At 38.0% G+C, this 17517-nt stretch overlaps 1 protein-coding gene across 5 annotated transcripts in view; it reads left to right on the top strand.

Annotated features, from left to right (window-relative positions):
* Positions 1-17517, top strand: part of LSAMP (limbic system associated membrane protein) — a 611154-nt gene that overhangs the window by 313736 nt on the left and 279901 nt on the right. For all 5 annotated transcript variants that reach the window (XM_024578048.3, XM_053918397.1, XM_045186054.2 and 2 more), the window contains exon 2: positions 7320-7552. In XM_024578048.3, coding sequence (XP_024433816.1) covers positions 7320-7552 — 233 coding nt within the window. The remainder of the gene's footprint in view (positions 1-7319; positions 7553-17517) is intronic.

The following is a 17517-nucleotide window of genomic DNA, read 5'->3' as shown; positions in this document are numbered from 1 at the left end:
AAGCATCTGAACACTGGAATTTCACAACCTTAAACTTGCTAGTACTTAGGAAAATATTTCAGAATATTAGGAATATGAATATAACACAAACTCACATTTAAATGGTCAAAAGCTAAAGTCATGGCAGTTATTTAGGCATAAACAATTAAAAGGTTAAAATTATACTTAAATCAATTATGGATAAATCTAATAGGTTGTAAATGTTTGTTTTTAAAATGGCCTGTGTGGAGTAAAAGAGAAATATAGATATTGATAAAGATATTGTGGGATGGGTTGGTCCAGGTGTTTGAAAGAAGATTCCCTGGATAGAGCAGAGTCAACTTCCTGGATGGTCCTCTTTTCAAACCAAACTCTTTCCTGCCTTCCTTCTCTAATTATTGACAATCCCTGGGACTTCTCACACCTGCCTTGCAGATCCCACCAGATCTAGTCTTTCTAATTCCAAACTTCCTAGGCTGGTTACAGCGTTTCTAAAAAGCATAAGAGAGCATGAGTTCTGTGGATCAAAAGATCCATCTATTAAAATACTAAAGGGTTGAGTAGGGATTGTAACATTGGATTGTTGAATCAATGACTGTTTTTCAGAATGTCAGCCATTCTAATTTCTAGACCTTTTATTACTTTTCTTATAATAGTCATCTGGAAGCTTACTGTACTTCCCAACCCCCTTCCTTTGGGGTCTAAAGAAAAGATGTACCCCACTGTTTTAGACAGCATAGTCAGGTTGAATTCTGTTCTTCTCTCCCATCTGGCCCTTCATCACACATTTGAGTTCTCTTGTTAAGGTACACAATTTGTATACTCTCTATCACTAAAAGAATGATTGGTTTTGATCAGTTGTGGTCCCAGGACCACAATTCTAAGGGGTATCCCTGTTCTGACCTTGAACTCCCTTGTTAAAGCATCTGTGGAGCTCCAATTTCTCTGTCATTCAGCATTCCAGATTGGAGTGCACCTTTCTGTTTTGTTATCCAGATAGGAAGACTTATTCCTGCAAGAAAGCAGGCATCATCACAGAACGTGGTTTCTGTCCAGGTAAATCCCACTGAGTAATTATCTTTCACGTACTGCAGGAGAAGCTGTCTTATGTTATCTAAACCCTTCTATTCATCTCCCTAACTTTGCCTCTGAAAACTTAGTGCTAGTTAGCAAAAGCAGAGTGATTTTCAAATTCTGCCAGTGTGTTGCCAGAGTCCTCTTGATTTTGCACTAACATCCATTACAGCCACCTCAAGCTCACTGAAAGCTGTTATCAGGAGAGTAGCAAAAAGGAAGTGAATGTCATTGCCCAATTAATTGGTAAATTGGCAGAATTAATGAAACAGAAAAGAAACAGTCTTGCAAATACTTGCAAATAATATACTAAACAAAATTTTCATGACCTATGGCTAAAAATAAGTGCTAAAAGAGAGAAAAGGAAGGAAAATAAAAAGAACAGACCACTAAGGTCATAAACTATATGACTGTGAAAATCTACTTTTACATAGGGTACTCTAGGTCCAAGCCTCAAAGTAGGAATATTTTGAAATCATTTATTAAGAGATTCTAAAGAAACTCTTTGAATGCTCTAATAGCACTGATGAAAATGAAGAATTAACTCCTGTCACAGTGCAAATTCATGAACCCATAAGTACAGGAGTTGCTTTCTGTTAGGCACCAATCACAGGAAATAAAACTTCTAATTGATCAAAGAGAGACATTTACTACCTGTGCTGCCATTCCCAATGGCAGTGCCACCTTAGCTATACAGCAGGCCACAGCCAACTGTCCTACTGTCTGTCCAGAACTGCTTCTATTCAGAGGGACGTGCCTGAGAGTAGTAGACGGCATGGGAAGCTGGGAGGTCTTTGTGGTAGTTACTTCTGTTGCATTATGCTTCTGCTGTGGTTGGAACAGTCTCAAAATGTTGGCTGGCAATTCTTCTGCCTTTATCCTATACTGTGTATCACCAACTGTGGCAAAAAGTTTTTCCTAGGCAATTGAAAACTACTTCTTCCCTAACTAGAAGCCTCAATGTATTCAATGTGCTATTTCACACCCCAAACTTTCAAAAGGCTTTTAGAGAATGATTGATTCTTTGAGGTTTGTGCCTGCTGATACTCAAGCACACTTTCCACCCTATTTCTAACACTGGAGTCTGCTATGAAAGCACCTGGGACCCCAGGTAACAAACAGCTTTTCTAATGCTATGCCTCCACTATGGCTGTGTTTCCCAAGGATGGTGAGTAAAAGTGCATTTGTTAAGTGGAGAATGATTCTGTCCTGTGATATATTGTTATTAGCTCTTCATCTGACATTGAGAAGGAATGGGATAGCTATAAGGTCTTTGGGGGAGATTTTGGTCTGATCTCATACCACACACCTCCCGCTGGAGAAGTAGAGTGAGCAGGCTTAGTGTTGTAGAGTGACAGAGAGTTAACTGCATTTTCCTGTTTTAGAGAAAGTTGCAGTAGTTCACTTGTGTATGGTCTGCAAAGGATCACACTGTAACAAACATTATTTTCTACAACCTATGCAACCCTGTATCTGACATTCTGTACTATTTAAAAATGAAGGCTTTTAGCAAAAGCAGTATCATAGAAGGGGTTAATAGCAAATGTAAGATTGTTAATCTCATCTAACCTTTCTTGTAAAATAATATTAGCTGTCCAACATGATGGACAAAGACTGAGTGAGTTATGTGAAAGAACAAAATACACAGGCTTGGTTTGCTTTTGTTGCTGGGCTGTTAATTTGCTTAAACATTGCCTGGGGCAGATTTGCATCTAAGATAGGCCTCCCAGAAACACACACTTGACTACACAATGGAGAAGGTTCTCCACTTATTTGTCTCTGGGGGCTAACAGGCCAACTTGTTTTGCATTTGAATATGTATCTTTCGATCTTGCTTTATTTTCCTACTGCCATTTTGTTGCTGCTAACTAATGATTAGGAGAAATCTATAAGTGAATATAAGAACATACCATTAAGAAAACAAAATTCAACCGAGTACACTGAAAGATCAAATTGGTTTTTGTTCAAGAATTCATGAGTTGGGCAAGCATCCCATCCAGTAAAAAGTCAAGAAACATTACAAAGTGTAAAATGTTTATAGGCCGAGAAGAGCAGAGACCAAGAAAAAGTAAATTACCTCATCTTTTTTGGGAGGGTTGGAAAGGGTCTATCAGTAGTAGATTACCTCACTACTACACATCAAGAGATTTCATATTGACTGCTTTAAAATTACATTCCTGGGAAAGACTGTAAACACAATTAGGTTAGGTATTATGTCTGGGTTTGGTGACAGGGGTTTAGCACAAGTGACTCCGTTTTAGGCCTGTCATCTCTTTGGTTGACAATATGTTGATGAACTATAGTAGTTACTTCCTTTAGCAAAGTTATTTTAGAGAATATTGTGACTGAAGGTAATAATAGGAACTTTAGGAAGCCTATCCTTAGAGGACAAGAAAGAGCAAGACATAAGAAGCAATACTATGTTATCCATTCAACTGAGATGAGCTCAGCTATAAATCATTAAAAATATTTTGTTTGTACTTAGTCTTCTCTCATTCTGTATTTTGGGGAAGTTTCACTTGGCCCTGATTACTCATTTGGATGCTGTCATTGAGAATGAGCAAATTAGTATCTTTTATTTATTATTTATTTATTTATTTTTAGGGAAAGGGGATGGGAGGGAGAAGAGAGGGAAAGATACATTGATCAGTTCTCTCTGACATTCCCCCAACCAGGGACCTGGCCCACAATCCAGGCATGTGCCCTGACTGGGAATCAAACCAGAGACCTTTTAGTTTGCAAGTCTATGCCCAACCCACTGAGCCATACCAGTCAGGGTGAGAATGAGGAAATTAGTATCTTGAAGGAAAAAATAATTGCTAATTTCAGAGTGCAGTATATTGTGGAAAGAAAAAGTTCAATGAAGTCAAATTAACTTATTTCAACAGAGATGAATAATGAGAAAATTGGTTATGACTTAGTCATAGGCCCTCTATAGAATTACAAAGATTAGGTTATGCTGCTGAAGGTGGTTAGCCCTCAGTATGAAACCACTAGGAATAGTAAAATTCTTCTACCTTCACTATTGTATCAGAAGAGAGACATCTCTAAGAATGTAAAATCTGAGGAGACAGATCTTGGTATGTTCATTTATCTATTAAACAATCATCGAGTGTTTTTATGTGTCAGGTTCTTTGTGAGACAATAAAGGCGTAAATACTGAGAAGATATGGCTGTACTTTACTCTTCAATAATGATGAGAAGCAAAAAAACCCCAAAGAATTAAAATGCTATCACAAGCAGGGAAACAACCAGGGAAACTAGACAGTACTTCACAAGGTAGGGTGCATCTGAGATGGATTTTGTGTAGGAGTTTGCCGAAGGAAAGTGTTGCAAAATGTACTTTAGGTAAAAAGGAAACAAGAACAATGAAGAATGAGGTTGCAATCTGAATAAAGAATAAGATTCATGGCAGAGAATCTTATTAAGGTCTTAATTTTAAGGTCCTCACCATAAGAGGCCTTGACCTTTACAATAAAGGCAAACTAAAATGCAGAGCCCTTTTCTAAAGGTAGCCCTGATAGACAATGTCATTACCTATTATTTACTTACTAAGCAACTCAGAAGAAATAAGGAAACAAGTTCAAAACAATGCCTTATTAATCTCCACTTAGATTTAGTTCCTTTCCTACCTCTGCCTAATTTTTTCATTTAACAGCCATAATTTGAGTCACTGTGAGAGGAGATGCCTCTCCGGTCATACAGTCTCAAAGCTACAATGCCCCAGGAGGCAGAAAGGGTGGGAGAGTGGAATACAAATGCTTTCAGACTAAAGAGATAGTACATTTGAATCATAGGGGTCTTCCTAGAACTCAGAGTATGACTTTCACCTTGAAACCTAGAGAACAATTTGGTATAATGGTCTGTGTGGTTAACTTTTTTAATGTTAACTTTTCATGGAAAATATAGCTAAAATAGGAAAAGGACCCTACAGGCCCGACTTAGAAACTCTCCCTTGTACTGATAAGAAAATTTGCCCAATTCATTCGTAGATGCTATACAACTTGGGGTTGGGGTTGGGGTGGGGTGGAATATACAGTATGGGCAAAGTAGGTTTACAGCTGTTCATATGGAACCTAATATAATAATTAATAAATAATAATACAACAATAAACTCTTTTTTGCATACTCACAACTGTTACTTACAATTGTAAACCTATGTTTGCCCTACCGTATAGCTGACCATATGTCTTGTGTCTACACTGTAACTCTGTTAGTTCACATGATAGGTATTTACCAGGCATTTACTGTTTTATACCACATTAGTTTTGGTCTTACTGACCAAATCAAATACCTTAATGAATTGAGCAACATTCTGGTCTTTATTTGATTGATGAACCATTTTTGTGTAGAATCTACTATATGGCATTTTTTTCCCAAAATGAACATATTAGGACCATATGCCAGGCTAAACAGCATTCAAAGCACATCTCTGTGATATCTGTCTGCTGCTGTGTTGAACTGTAGAGATGAGGAAAGTGCAAGGAGAAATGTGATAGAAGATTTAAAATGCATTTATAGAGGTACATTTCCATTCTTTTCAGTAGAAAGGAAAAACAGAGTAAACCTATTTCAACAACTTCATTTATGATCTAGAAGGCAGAGAACAGCCTATCAGTCAATTCATCCATGATTTTAATTAGAGAAGTGCCACAAATATCACCAAGGACAGGAGAAATGATGCCATAAAGGAATAGAACAGGACAAGTAATATCAAGTCTGGAAAGAAACAGCAAGTATCCATGAAGTTAGCTTTGCATTCCCTCCTGGAAAAGTTTTAAATTATGAAATGCAGGTAATGAATCCTAGTATTATCTGTATGGCAGAGAAACACATATTGAGCGATGGAGATACTAAATGATACCTTGATTTGCCTGGGTTTAGGAAAATAAATAAGCTGAGAAGAAAAGAAAGACCTGCATACCAAGGTACCCAACTAATTAAGTAAAATAATCATGCTAAATAAAATACATAATTCAACAAAAATTAATGGGGTAAGTAGGTCTTTTGTACCACAGGGATTTTTAAATGACTCAGCTTTCCTCTTTCTTATGAAAGATACAAATTGGCCTCTGTATCCCTATGGAGAACAGCCTGTGGATAGGACATCGATTTCCTGTCTGTGCACGGGTGTGGAATCTCTATGCCCGGCTGTTTTGACCTGAGAGGAAACCTAGGTTTGAGTTGGCTCAGAAAATACAGGGAAACATGGTGTTTTAATTGTTTTGCTGTCATATTCTAGGCTCCTTCTGTCCATCTCTTGTGCCCCAGAGTGCTGAGCAGCTGGCTCTGCAGCTGTGCACAGGGTCTGGGACAATGTTCCTGTGGGGCAGACATACATCTTGCCAAAGTGATAGAGAGAACTTTTTTTGTTTGGTTTTTAAATTTCCAGATTCTTAATAGAATTGAAGAAAACAACTCACCATGAAGTACTGACTCTTTCACTAATCTGTGCTGTTTACCCCTTTCTTTTAATTTTCAGGGAGAGACTCTTAGGTTTCTAAAAGAAGTAGTTTCCTTCATCTTCCTTGGAATACAAACTACACAATGGGTGTCTTCATCGCCCATAAAAGATTGAATTCATTCTGCTGTGGTCCAAAATGCTGGTGGCAAGCTGTCTTGCCAGCAGACAACCTGCTGCCCTCAGCAGCTGGAACCACACTTAAGCAAGATGATATTGGCTTTGATTACCTGGACACAATACCTAGCCACTTACTTGGACCAGCTCACACACATCTCCCCCTAGGAGTGGGCATTCCAACTCATACAGATTGGATGCAAACTCTGAAATCTAGTCTAATTCCTACAGTGGTGGGGCAGTACTTGACTACACCATCACACAAGACTTCGGGAAATATTTATGAAAGAATAAATATATTTCAAAATTGAGTAAATGTGCCACATTATCAATCATCTAATTCTCAAAGTTACTTAAACAGATGGAGTTCTGTGTGAATGACCTTTTCCTAGAAAAGAAGATAATCTAGTGGGAAATCAATACCCATTTAACTTTATTTGCCTGCATTACTCATACTCACATTGTTTATTGCTGAATTAGCCTAACATAGTGACATCTATCCATTTAATAGTAATTAGGTCCTAAAGGAGAAATAGTGGTGATACTTAAGGCCCTAAGAAATAGCATGTCGTGGTTCATCCTCCATCAAATTATTTTTTTGACTGTTCTTGTTGAGTCTAATCATGTGGAGAGTGAATGCAGATGCAGATATGGCTAACATTCTAATGTTGTTTTTCTGCTCTGACAGGTGCGTTGTAGAAGATAAGAACTCGAAGGTGGCCTGGTTGAACCGTTCTGGAATCATTTTTGCTGGGGATGACAAGTGGTCTCTGGACCCCCGGGTTGAGCTAGAGAAACGCCATTCTCTGGAATACAGCCTTCGAATCCAGAAGGTGGATGTCTATGATGAGGGCTCCTATACTTGCTCCGTTCAGACACAGCATGAGCCCAAGACCTCCCAAGTTTACTTGATCGTGCAAGGTAAGAAAAGGATGGGGTAGGTGATCGGGAAGGAGAGGTAGGAGGTATTGAATAATCTTGATGTATAAAATACGTAAATGCATAATCCTTTCTGGAAATAAAAAGAAAGAATTTTAAATACATCATGGCACTTAAGTATCTGTTTTCTCTCCAAAAGAACAGACCTAAATTTGTTTTGAGAGGACTAAGAATATAGAGCTTAGTTTTGCCACTGTGAGTCAGTACCCTTGGTGAGATTGTCTTCTCCTAGCCCTGAGTGTGAACCCATAGCTGTTGGAGTAAGTTGAAACAGGAGCACAAGAACACACAAAATGCTTAAAACCATGTCAAGTACACTTTATCACACTGCTGAATACTGGATACTTTGCTGAAGGTTTGATTTTTAACCTGTCCTCATGTTACAGAATGGACCAGGGGTGGGGCCCAGATCCTGTTATCAAAACAAGCCCCCTCCCCCAGGGTCTTTCTGTCACTGTGGGTTCTTTGCCCACTGCCAGGTGTTAGGTATTATGGCTCTCAAGGCTAGAATTTGGTGAAAAGGAAAGGAACTGTTTATTCAAAAGTTATACAGGTTCAGAGTAATGGCAGAAGGTCTCCATTAAAAATCCCAAAGTTCCTTTAAAACACCCATCAACACACACACAGTCCTGCCTCCCCCTCTTTGCCCAGTCAGGCCAGTCAGTGGTACCATATCTCAGGAAAAGAAATAGAAGTCTGTAGCTCAGCTGGACTCCCAGTTCCTCCCAGTCATCCATGCTCGGCTGGGCAGGTCTCCCACAGTCCGCAGCACCATCACCTGTGTCGCCACCACAATCTCCAGTTCTTAATCCAAAACCATGTGTCACCGTCTCATGGCCCACCAGCAAGAGTCCTTTCACCGCTTTCCTTCCCTCATGGTCTGGTATTGTCCTCCCCTTCCCTGGCAGCCCAACTTTAGTTTTAAATCCCAGCCTGGAACCTCCTCATGACCCCATTTCCAGCTCCTCCCACAAAGGGCTACACCTGCCAGCACTCCCAGTCTTCAGCCTTTCTTGGCTGCCATAGTAAGTCTGGGCTGCATGGCCCCGCGGCGTGGAGCAAACCATCTCCACGCTTTCACAGAGGCGCTGTAACCAGGGGGAGCTGCCTCCCAGGTACCCAGTTCTCTTTTGACCCAGGTCATGGCTCCATTTACGCTGGAAGACTAATCTGTTGTTATTGTTATTCAAAATAACCATTTTTGCGTATCACATAGGAAGCTGGCCTGAAAAATAACTCTCAGTGGCCCTGCTCCATGTGTCCCTTCCCCCAGCCAGGCCTATTATCCTATATTCTGGAACACCCCAAGGTCTGGACTCTGTTACACTCAGCCTAAAGAATATCACTAATTATCTGTTTTATGGCAGTAAATGTTGTTTGGAAAAATAAAAATTACCAGAGGCCTTGACGTCCTCTCAGCTGACTGACCAGCCTTCTGTGTAGTTTGTGGCTCCATCTAATGGCAAGTTATTTGTGAGCAAATCCAGTGACAAGGATCTGCAAAGTCATTGGGGACAATGTGCTTCTAGACTCCAGTTTCCACGGGCACATCTGAGTCATGATTTTATAGGTTGAAAACCCTAAATGGCACACACACATGCCCCCAAACTATAGCTCTCTTGGGGCTCTTTCCCCATAATTGCAGAATGAGAACAAAACTGATCAGCTGCACAATTTTATTTTAAGCCAATTCAAACCACCAGCAGTTTCAATCCACCTAACAAGACCTAAGCACTAACAAATATTAGGGTTGTGTTCATGTATTCTTGATTTATGATTTTATGTAAATTTAATGCAAATTAGGCATGGCCCTAGGGCTCCTGTCAGGATTCCAGTGCAGTCAGTGGTGTGGCAAAGTTTGACTGTAGCTTCTATTAATGCGTATGGAATTGATTATTGCAGCATTTAAATTATTGCTTTTCCAACTCCTCTGATTAATAGGTTGAAACTGGAGTAAAATACATCAGAGGCTGCCTGCTGCAGGGGCAGTTTAGTCATGTGACCTCCATCTTGGTCCATTTGCAATGGCTGACAGCTCCATTTTACTGCTTATAAAAGGCATGTCTACTGATTTACAAAGTTCCTATCACATTCAAAGCATAGAATGTTTTCCTTTTATTTTAGTAGACAGTACTTGAGATCCAATCACAAGAGACACCAGGGCTTGGGTTTCAAGCAGCCCATTTAAAATGTTTAAGCATAACTAGAAAATTGTAAATATGTAGATAGGTTAATTTACCATTTCCCACAAAACAAATGCTCACATTCTCTCTCTCTCTTTCTCTCTCTCTCTCACACACACACACCTCAAAATCAAAGAAGTTCTATCTCCTTTGATAGCAGAAGGAAGTGAGATAACTAGTTTACTTAAGATTTTTTAGAACAGATTTTATCTAATGACCAGCTCCACATTATATAATAAGATTGCTACACAATATTTGTACCTTCACAGCCTTCAATGTCATTCTAAGGTCTCCAGAGACCTCACTAGAAATCATGTATTGCCCTATACGGAATAAAATTGGACAATCTAAGGATTATATTTCATGGTTTCTAGATAAGGAAACAAAGTTCATTAAATTGAGTTTACTTGGTCAAGACCACACAGAAAGTTCAGGAAGTAGTTTGGAGCCAAACCAACTTGGAGTCAAATCTGAAGTACTTCCTACTAAAATGGGAAATTTTTATTACTTTAAGAACTACCACATTTATATTTAAGTCTGAGCTCTTAGTGCCAAATGTTCAATACTCTCTCCCTTTTTTCTTATTCATCTGTACACTTTTTAGCTACAAACATGATCATCCCAAGAAGGTTAAATCTAGAACTAGGTCAGATTATACTGTGCACACCTGCATGCCATACGAACACAAGTGAAATTAACTTATATTTAACTTCATATTATATTGTTAAATTTAACTTAATATTAAGGGATGGAGGTGAACCTACTAAGTGCCAGGAACCATTTATTCCTTGTCTCATTTAATTGTAATAATATTATTATTAAGTAGATATTAATAACTTTATTAAAATATGCAAAAGCTAATGTTCAGAGACAATTAGGAGCTTACTCAAGGCCCTCTCCCCTGCTGACTGAGAAAAGGGTTTCAAACCTATATCTGTTTGATTCAAGATGTTATTGAAATTTCATCTTAATCATATTTTTGAAAAAGAAAATGAGCAACAAAACCTGTATTTATAAAGGGGATGAAGAAAGAATTGTCTCCTCCTTCAACCTGAGTCATGAAAGGGGATTCTTTCAAACAATTATATGGATATTGGCATTTGATCATTTGCAGCAGATTGCTGAACCAATTCCCCTTAGTTCACTCATTTTTGTGATTATGACATGGGTTCCATCCCTATATGCTGTTCATTCACACTGCTTCCTACTCCATGCCTCTACTCTACATGTTCTCCCACTTCAAAATTCTGCTTCTAGATATGGTAGGCATCCTCCTTTCCTCCAATCCCACAGCATTTTCCTTCAGAATATGAGTGTCTTTAGGTTTTTTCAAGTTCTGTCTTGTTCACCCTCCATGGTTTCTGGAAATCCAACTTAAATAGTTGTTCAATAAATACTATATATTTTTTCCTTACTCACTCTTTGAGGCCACCCTTTGCTCAAAGAGGCTATGAAATGTCACGAAAGAATAGCAGTTCAAAGGTGGGCTTTGAATTCACACTTCCTGTTTGAATCGCATTTTTCCTTTTTTAATTTTTATTTTTAAGTATATTGTATTGATTATGCTATTACAGTTGTCCCATTTTTTCTCCCCTTTATTCCCCCTCACCCTGCACCCCCTTTTCCACCAGCACTCCCCCCTTAGTTCACATCCATGGGTCGTAAATATAAGTTCTTTGACTTCTCTATTTCCTATGCTATTCTTAACCTCCCCCTGTCTATTTTGTGATTACCATTTATGCTTCTCATTCCCTGTATTTTTCCCTCCATTCTCCCCCTCCCTCTCCCCACTGATAATCCTCCATATGATCTCCATTTCTGTGATTCTGTTCCTGTTCTAGTTGTTTGCTTAGTTTGTTTTTGTTTTTGGTTCTGTTTTTTAGGTTCAGTTGTTGATAGTTGGGAGTTTGTTGTCATTTTACATTCATAGGTTTGATCTTCCTTTTCTTAGATAAATCCCTTTAACATTTCATCTAATAAGGGTTTGGTGATGATAAAGTCCTTTAACTTGACCTTATCTGGGATGCACTTCATCTGCCCTTCCATTCTAAATGATAGCTTTCCTGGATAGAGTACTCTTTGATGTAGGTCCTTGCCTTTCATGACTTTAAATACTTCTTTCCAGCCCCTTCTTTCCTGCAAGGTTTATTTTGAGAAATCAGCTGATAGTCTTATGGGAACTCCTTTACAAGTAACACTCTCCTTTTCTCTTGCTGCTTTTAAGTTTCTCTCCTTCTCTTTCATCTTTCATCATTATGAATTACATTCATAATATAATTATGATGTGCCTTGGTGTGTGCTTCCTTGGGTCCAACTTCTTTGGGACTCTCTGAGCTACCTGGACTTCCTAGAAGTGTATTTCCTTTGCCAGATTGGGGAAGTTTTTCTTCACTATTTTTAAATAAGCTTTCAATTTCTTGCCCTTCCTCTTTTCTTTCTGGCACTCCTATGATTCAGATGTTGCAACGTTTAAAGTTGTCCCAGAGGTTCCTAAGCCTCTCCTCATATTTTTGAATTCTTGTTTCTTCATTCTGTTCTGGTTGACTACTTATTTCTTCCTTCTGCTTCAAATCGTTGATTTCTATGGGCATCCTGATTACCAGTGTTTTGAACTTTGCATCTGATAGGTTGTCTATCTCTTTGTTGCTAAGCTCTTTTTCTGGAGTTTTGATCTGTTCTTTCATTTGGGCCATATTTCTTTGTCTCAAAGCTCCTGTTATGTTGTAAGGGGTGAAGCCTTAGGTATTTGCCAGGTTGGGGCAATCCACATGGCTGCTTTGTGGTGCTGTATGTGGGGATGGGGTCAGAGAGGGAATAATGCCACTTGCTTAGCTCTCAGCTGGTTAACAGTGACTTCCCCCAGTACCCACAAGCAAATTGGGGCCCTCTGTTGCTGATTCCCAGGTAGGTGGGTTTGTGTATGTTCTAGAACCCTGAGGATCTCTCTGATGATCTCTCCTGTGAGGCTAGGAGTTTCTCCCATCACCTCAATGCACAGGTTTTTAAAGCCAAAAGTTTAGAGGCTTTCTTTTCCTGTGCTGGAACCCTGGGTTGTATGGTCTGTCTTTCTCCCCAGTTCTTCCTCTAGGTTTATCTGCATGCAAATGTGGGACCCCCCCCCCCCAGTCCTCCAGCCACTGCCTTGCCTGGTCTTCCAGATGCTGTCTTGCCACACATCCTCTCTGCCCTGGCTGCCTGTCTCTGCCCCTCCTACTAATCTGGATGAATGTTTCTTCTTTAACTCCTTGGTTGTCAGACTTCCATACAGTTTGATTTTCTGGCAGTTCTGGTTGTTTTTGGTTTTCAAATTTGTTGTTTTCCTTCTTTTGGTTGTGCGAGGAGGCAGAGTGTATCTACCCATGCCTCCATCTTGGCCAGAAATCCTGAATCTCAGTTTTCCTTCTTGCTACTAAAATTAATTTGGGGGTAAACCACTTAATTTCTCTAAGGCTTAATTTCGTCATATGTAAAACACAGGTAAAGTTAAAATTTTAAATCCTCTAAATTTACTATAAAAATTAAATTGGATGATCTATGTATGTCCCTAGCCTGATGTCTAGAGATCATGTGTTCTCAGCCAATAGGTGATGATGATGATGATGATGATGATGATGACGACAACAGCGACCACTATGACACTTTGCTGCTGCTGCTACAGTGTCTCTCATAAGGCTCACTTTGGCCCTGGGGGGTGATGCCCAGTGTCTAACAGCTGTTACTCTTGCCTGTTACCCTTGTGGTAGGCTCTTTCAACTTTTATTTTGTGTCACTCCAGTTTATTTTCTTTAGTTGTTCTCTTTCTTAGCATCTAGTCTTTAACATTATTTCTTTAGGATTCTAAAGACTTTTTAGACGGGCAAAATTTGTAAGTTCTTAGTTACATTATTAAGGATGTTTGAGGAGAACATGGCATACACATCAGCAAAACATAGATGTTAACTTTTAGATTGGTGAAACCTCTCAAGAATTTCTTATTAAGTAGTTCTGGGGTGGGGCTGGATAACTTCTAACAAGTTCCTAGATAATGCCCCTGCTACTGGTGCAGGGATCACATTTTGAAAACCAGTGCTTTAAAAGAATTGTGTGCCTTAAAAGCATCTGGAGAAGTAATTATGCATAATTTTATTTGATTTCAGAGAGTGCTACACCTGTAAATACTTCTAAAATGAATCTTGTTGGGCATGAGACAGATAACAGGTAGTTTGATAAATATTTTAACTTTCATAGTAACAATTTATGTCTTCCAAGACTGCTTACCTAGCTAATCCTATGGGGGAAATATCTTCTCTTTCCAAACTGTCCATTTACAAGTATCAAAGCTGAAAAAAGTGGTTGAGACATAAAAACTGCTCTAAACATCAAAAAATCTTCATAAATTTTCAAGTGTTTGTACTCCCTCACATTTTGCCTGCATTCCATTTCCCCTGGTGCATCTTTCTTTCCTTTTATATACATTCCCACCATGTTAGTGACTTTACAACATCTCCAATATTTTCTCTGTGCTTCAATGATTATTTTTCACAAAGGAAGTTTTCATCAGGTTATGAATGACATTACACGCAAAATATCCTGTGCTGAAATAAACTTCCTGAATGGTTTTTTAAACTCAATCTTTAGCCCCATGACTTCTCCACACACCTTCCTCATAAGTTACACAGGTGAAACTTTTTGCACCAGCAAATATATAAATCCATAGTGACCTTTGGAATCACTTGTGATCAGTGGTATTACATGTTGCATCAGTGGAAGCCAAGGTTTTTCAAATATTAACATACATATTTGAGATAATAAATTGTGAGACCCATTTCTAAAGCCATATATTTTAGTTCCTATACTAACTCCTTTACAGATTGTTAGATCAAAGATTAAGAAAACATCACCATTAACTTCAATAAAATAGAGTACTCTGGCATTGTTCCTGTAAATAATGTCAATTGCTTTTCTAGAGGTTACACACTTTTATGATTTCCTTTTTTTTCTCTGATCATGCATATGAAGGCCCTTGTGTTAAACCAAAGTTTCTATTTTTTAAAAAATTTTATTGAATTTATTGGGGTGACATTGCTTAATACAAGTATATGGGTTTCAGGTGTACAATTCTATAATACATTATCTGTATATTATATTGTGTGTTCTCCACCCAAAGTCAAGTCCCCTTCTATCACCATTTATTCCTCCTTTACCCTCTTCTACATCCCTCCACCCCTCTTTTCCCTCTGGTAATCAGCATACTGCTGTCTGTGTCTCTAAGTCATATTTTTTTTTTGCTTAATCCCTTCACTTTCTCCACCCAGCCACTGAAACCTCCTTATCTTTGACAGTTGTCAGTCAATTCTCTATCTATGAGTCTGTTTCTATTGTATTTGTTAGTTTATTTTGTTCATGAGGTTCTACATATAAGTGAAATAATGTGATACTTCTCTTTCTCTAACTAGCTTATTTCACTTAGCTTAATACTATCCAGGTTCATCCATGCTACTGGGAAAGGTAAGATTTCCTTCTTTGTTACAGCCAAGTAGTATTCCATCATGTAAATATACCACAGCTTTTTTAATCAACCCATATTGATGGGTACTTGGCCTGCTTCCAAATCTTAGCTAGTGTAAATAAAGCTGCAATGAACATAGGGATACATATATTCATTTGAATTAGTGTTTCAGGTTTCTTTGGGTATATTCCCAGAAATGGAATTGCTAGGTCATAAGGCATTTCTATTTTTAAGATTTTTGGTAACTCTATACTGCTTTCCACAGCAGTTGCTCCAATCTGCATTCCCTCCAGCAATGCAAGAAGCTTCTCTCTTCTCCACATCCACTCTAATACTTGTTGTTTGTTGATTTATTGATGATAGCCATTTTCACAGGGGTGAGGTGATTGACTCATTGTGGTTTTAATTTGCATTTCTCTAATGATTAGTGACATTGAGCATCTTTTCATATATCAGCTATCTGTATGGCCTATTTGGAGAAGTGTCTATTAAACTTGTTTGCCCACATTTGAATTGGATTATTTGATTTTCTTGGTGTTGAGCTGTATAAGTTATTTATAAATTTTGGTTAATATCCCTTATCAGATGTATCCATGGCAAATATGTTCTCCCATTCAGTGGGTTGTCATTTTACTTTGTTGATGGCTTCCTTTGAAATACAAATACTTTTTAGTTTCATGTAGTCCCATTTGTTTATTTCCTCTTTTGTTTCCTTTGCCTGAGGAGATATATAAAAAAAAAAATTGCTATGAGGAATGTCTGAAATTTTACTACCTATGTTTTCTTCTAGATTTTTTATGATTTTGAGTCTTACATTTAATTCTTCAATCCATTTTTAATTTATGCTTGTGTGTGGTATAAGAAGGTGATCTAGTTTTATAATTTGTCTGTATCTGTCCAATTTTCCCCACACCATTTATTGAATAGACTATCTTTACCCCATTGTAAGTTCTTGCCTCCTCTGTCAAACATTAATTGATCATAAAGGCATAGTTCTACTCTATGTCCTCTATTCCTGGGCCCTCTATTCTGTTCCACTGATCTACATGTCTGTTTTTATGCCAGTACCATGCTGTTTTGACTATTATGGCCTTGTAGAATAGTTTGATATCAGGTAGCATGATTCTTCCAAGCTTGATCTTCTTTCTCCAGATTTCTGTGGCTATTCAGAGTTTTTTGTGCTTCTGTATAAATTTTTGGAATATTTATTCTAGTTCTGTGATATATGCCATTGGTATCTTCATAGGAATTGCATTGAATCTATAGATTGCTTTGGGTAGTATGGACATTTTAATGATTTTAATTATTCCTATCCATGAATACAGTATATACTTCTACTTATTTGTATATTCTTCAATTTCTCTCTTCAGCGTCTTATAATTTTCCAAGTATAAGTCTTTTACATCCTTGGTTAAATTTATTTCTTGGTTTTTAAATTATTTTTGATGCAGTAGTAAATGGGATTATTTTCTTAGTTTCTCTTTCTGATAGTTCATTATTTGTGTATAAAATTGCAACTAAATCTGGACATTTAATTTGGATCCTATTACTTTACTGAATTTATCAGTTCTAGTGGTTTCTGGTGAAATCTTTAGGGTTCTTTATGTACAATATCATATCATCTTCAAATAATGACAGTTTTACTTCTTCCTTCCCACTTTGGAGCCCTGTTATTTCTTCTTCTTGTCTGATCACTGTGCCTAGGACTTCCAGCGCTGTGTTGAATAAGAGTGGTGAGAGTAAACCCCCTTGTCTTGCTCTTGATCTTAAGGGAAACACTTGTACTCTCTCCCTGCTGAGCATAATATTGACTGTGGGTTTGTCATATATGGCTTTTATTATACTGCGGTGTTTTTCCTCTATTCCTACTTTGCTAAGAGATTTTATCATGAATAGGTGCTGGATTTTATCAAATTCCTTTTTCTGCCCCTATTGATATGGTCATATAAGTTTTTTCTTCACTGTGTTTATATGGTGTACCATTCTTATTGATATGTGGATATTGTACTAACCATGTATCCCCAGGACAAACCCAATTTGATCATGGCGTGTGATTTTTTAATGTATCAGTGGATCAGGTTTGTTAATATAGTCGGAGATTTTAGCATTTATGCTCATCAGGGATATTGGCCTATAATTTTCTTGTTTTATAGTATCTTTATCTGGTTCTAGAATTAGGATAATGCTGGCCTTGTAAAATGTGATTAGGGGTCTTTCCTCCTCTTGAAATTTTTTGGGCTAGTTTGAGAAACAGAGGTGTGAATTCTTTGAATGTT

The sequence above is a fragment of the Desmodus rotundus genome, chromosome 2, assembly GCF_022682495.2.
Source record: "Desmodus rotundus isolate HL8 chromosome 2, HLdesRot8A.1, whole genome shotgun sequence".
Classification (NCBI taxonomy): Eukaryota; Metazoa; Chordata; class Mammalia; order Chiroptera; family Phyllostomidae; genus Desmodus; species Desmodus rotundus.
The sequence above is the reverse complement of the archived record's forward strand: the minus strand, read 5'-3'. Positions and strand labels throughout refer to the sequence as shown.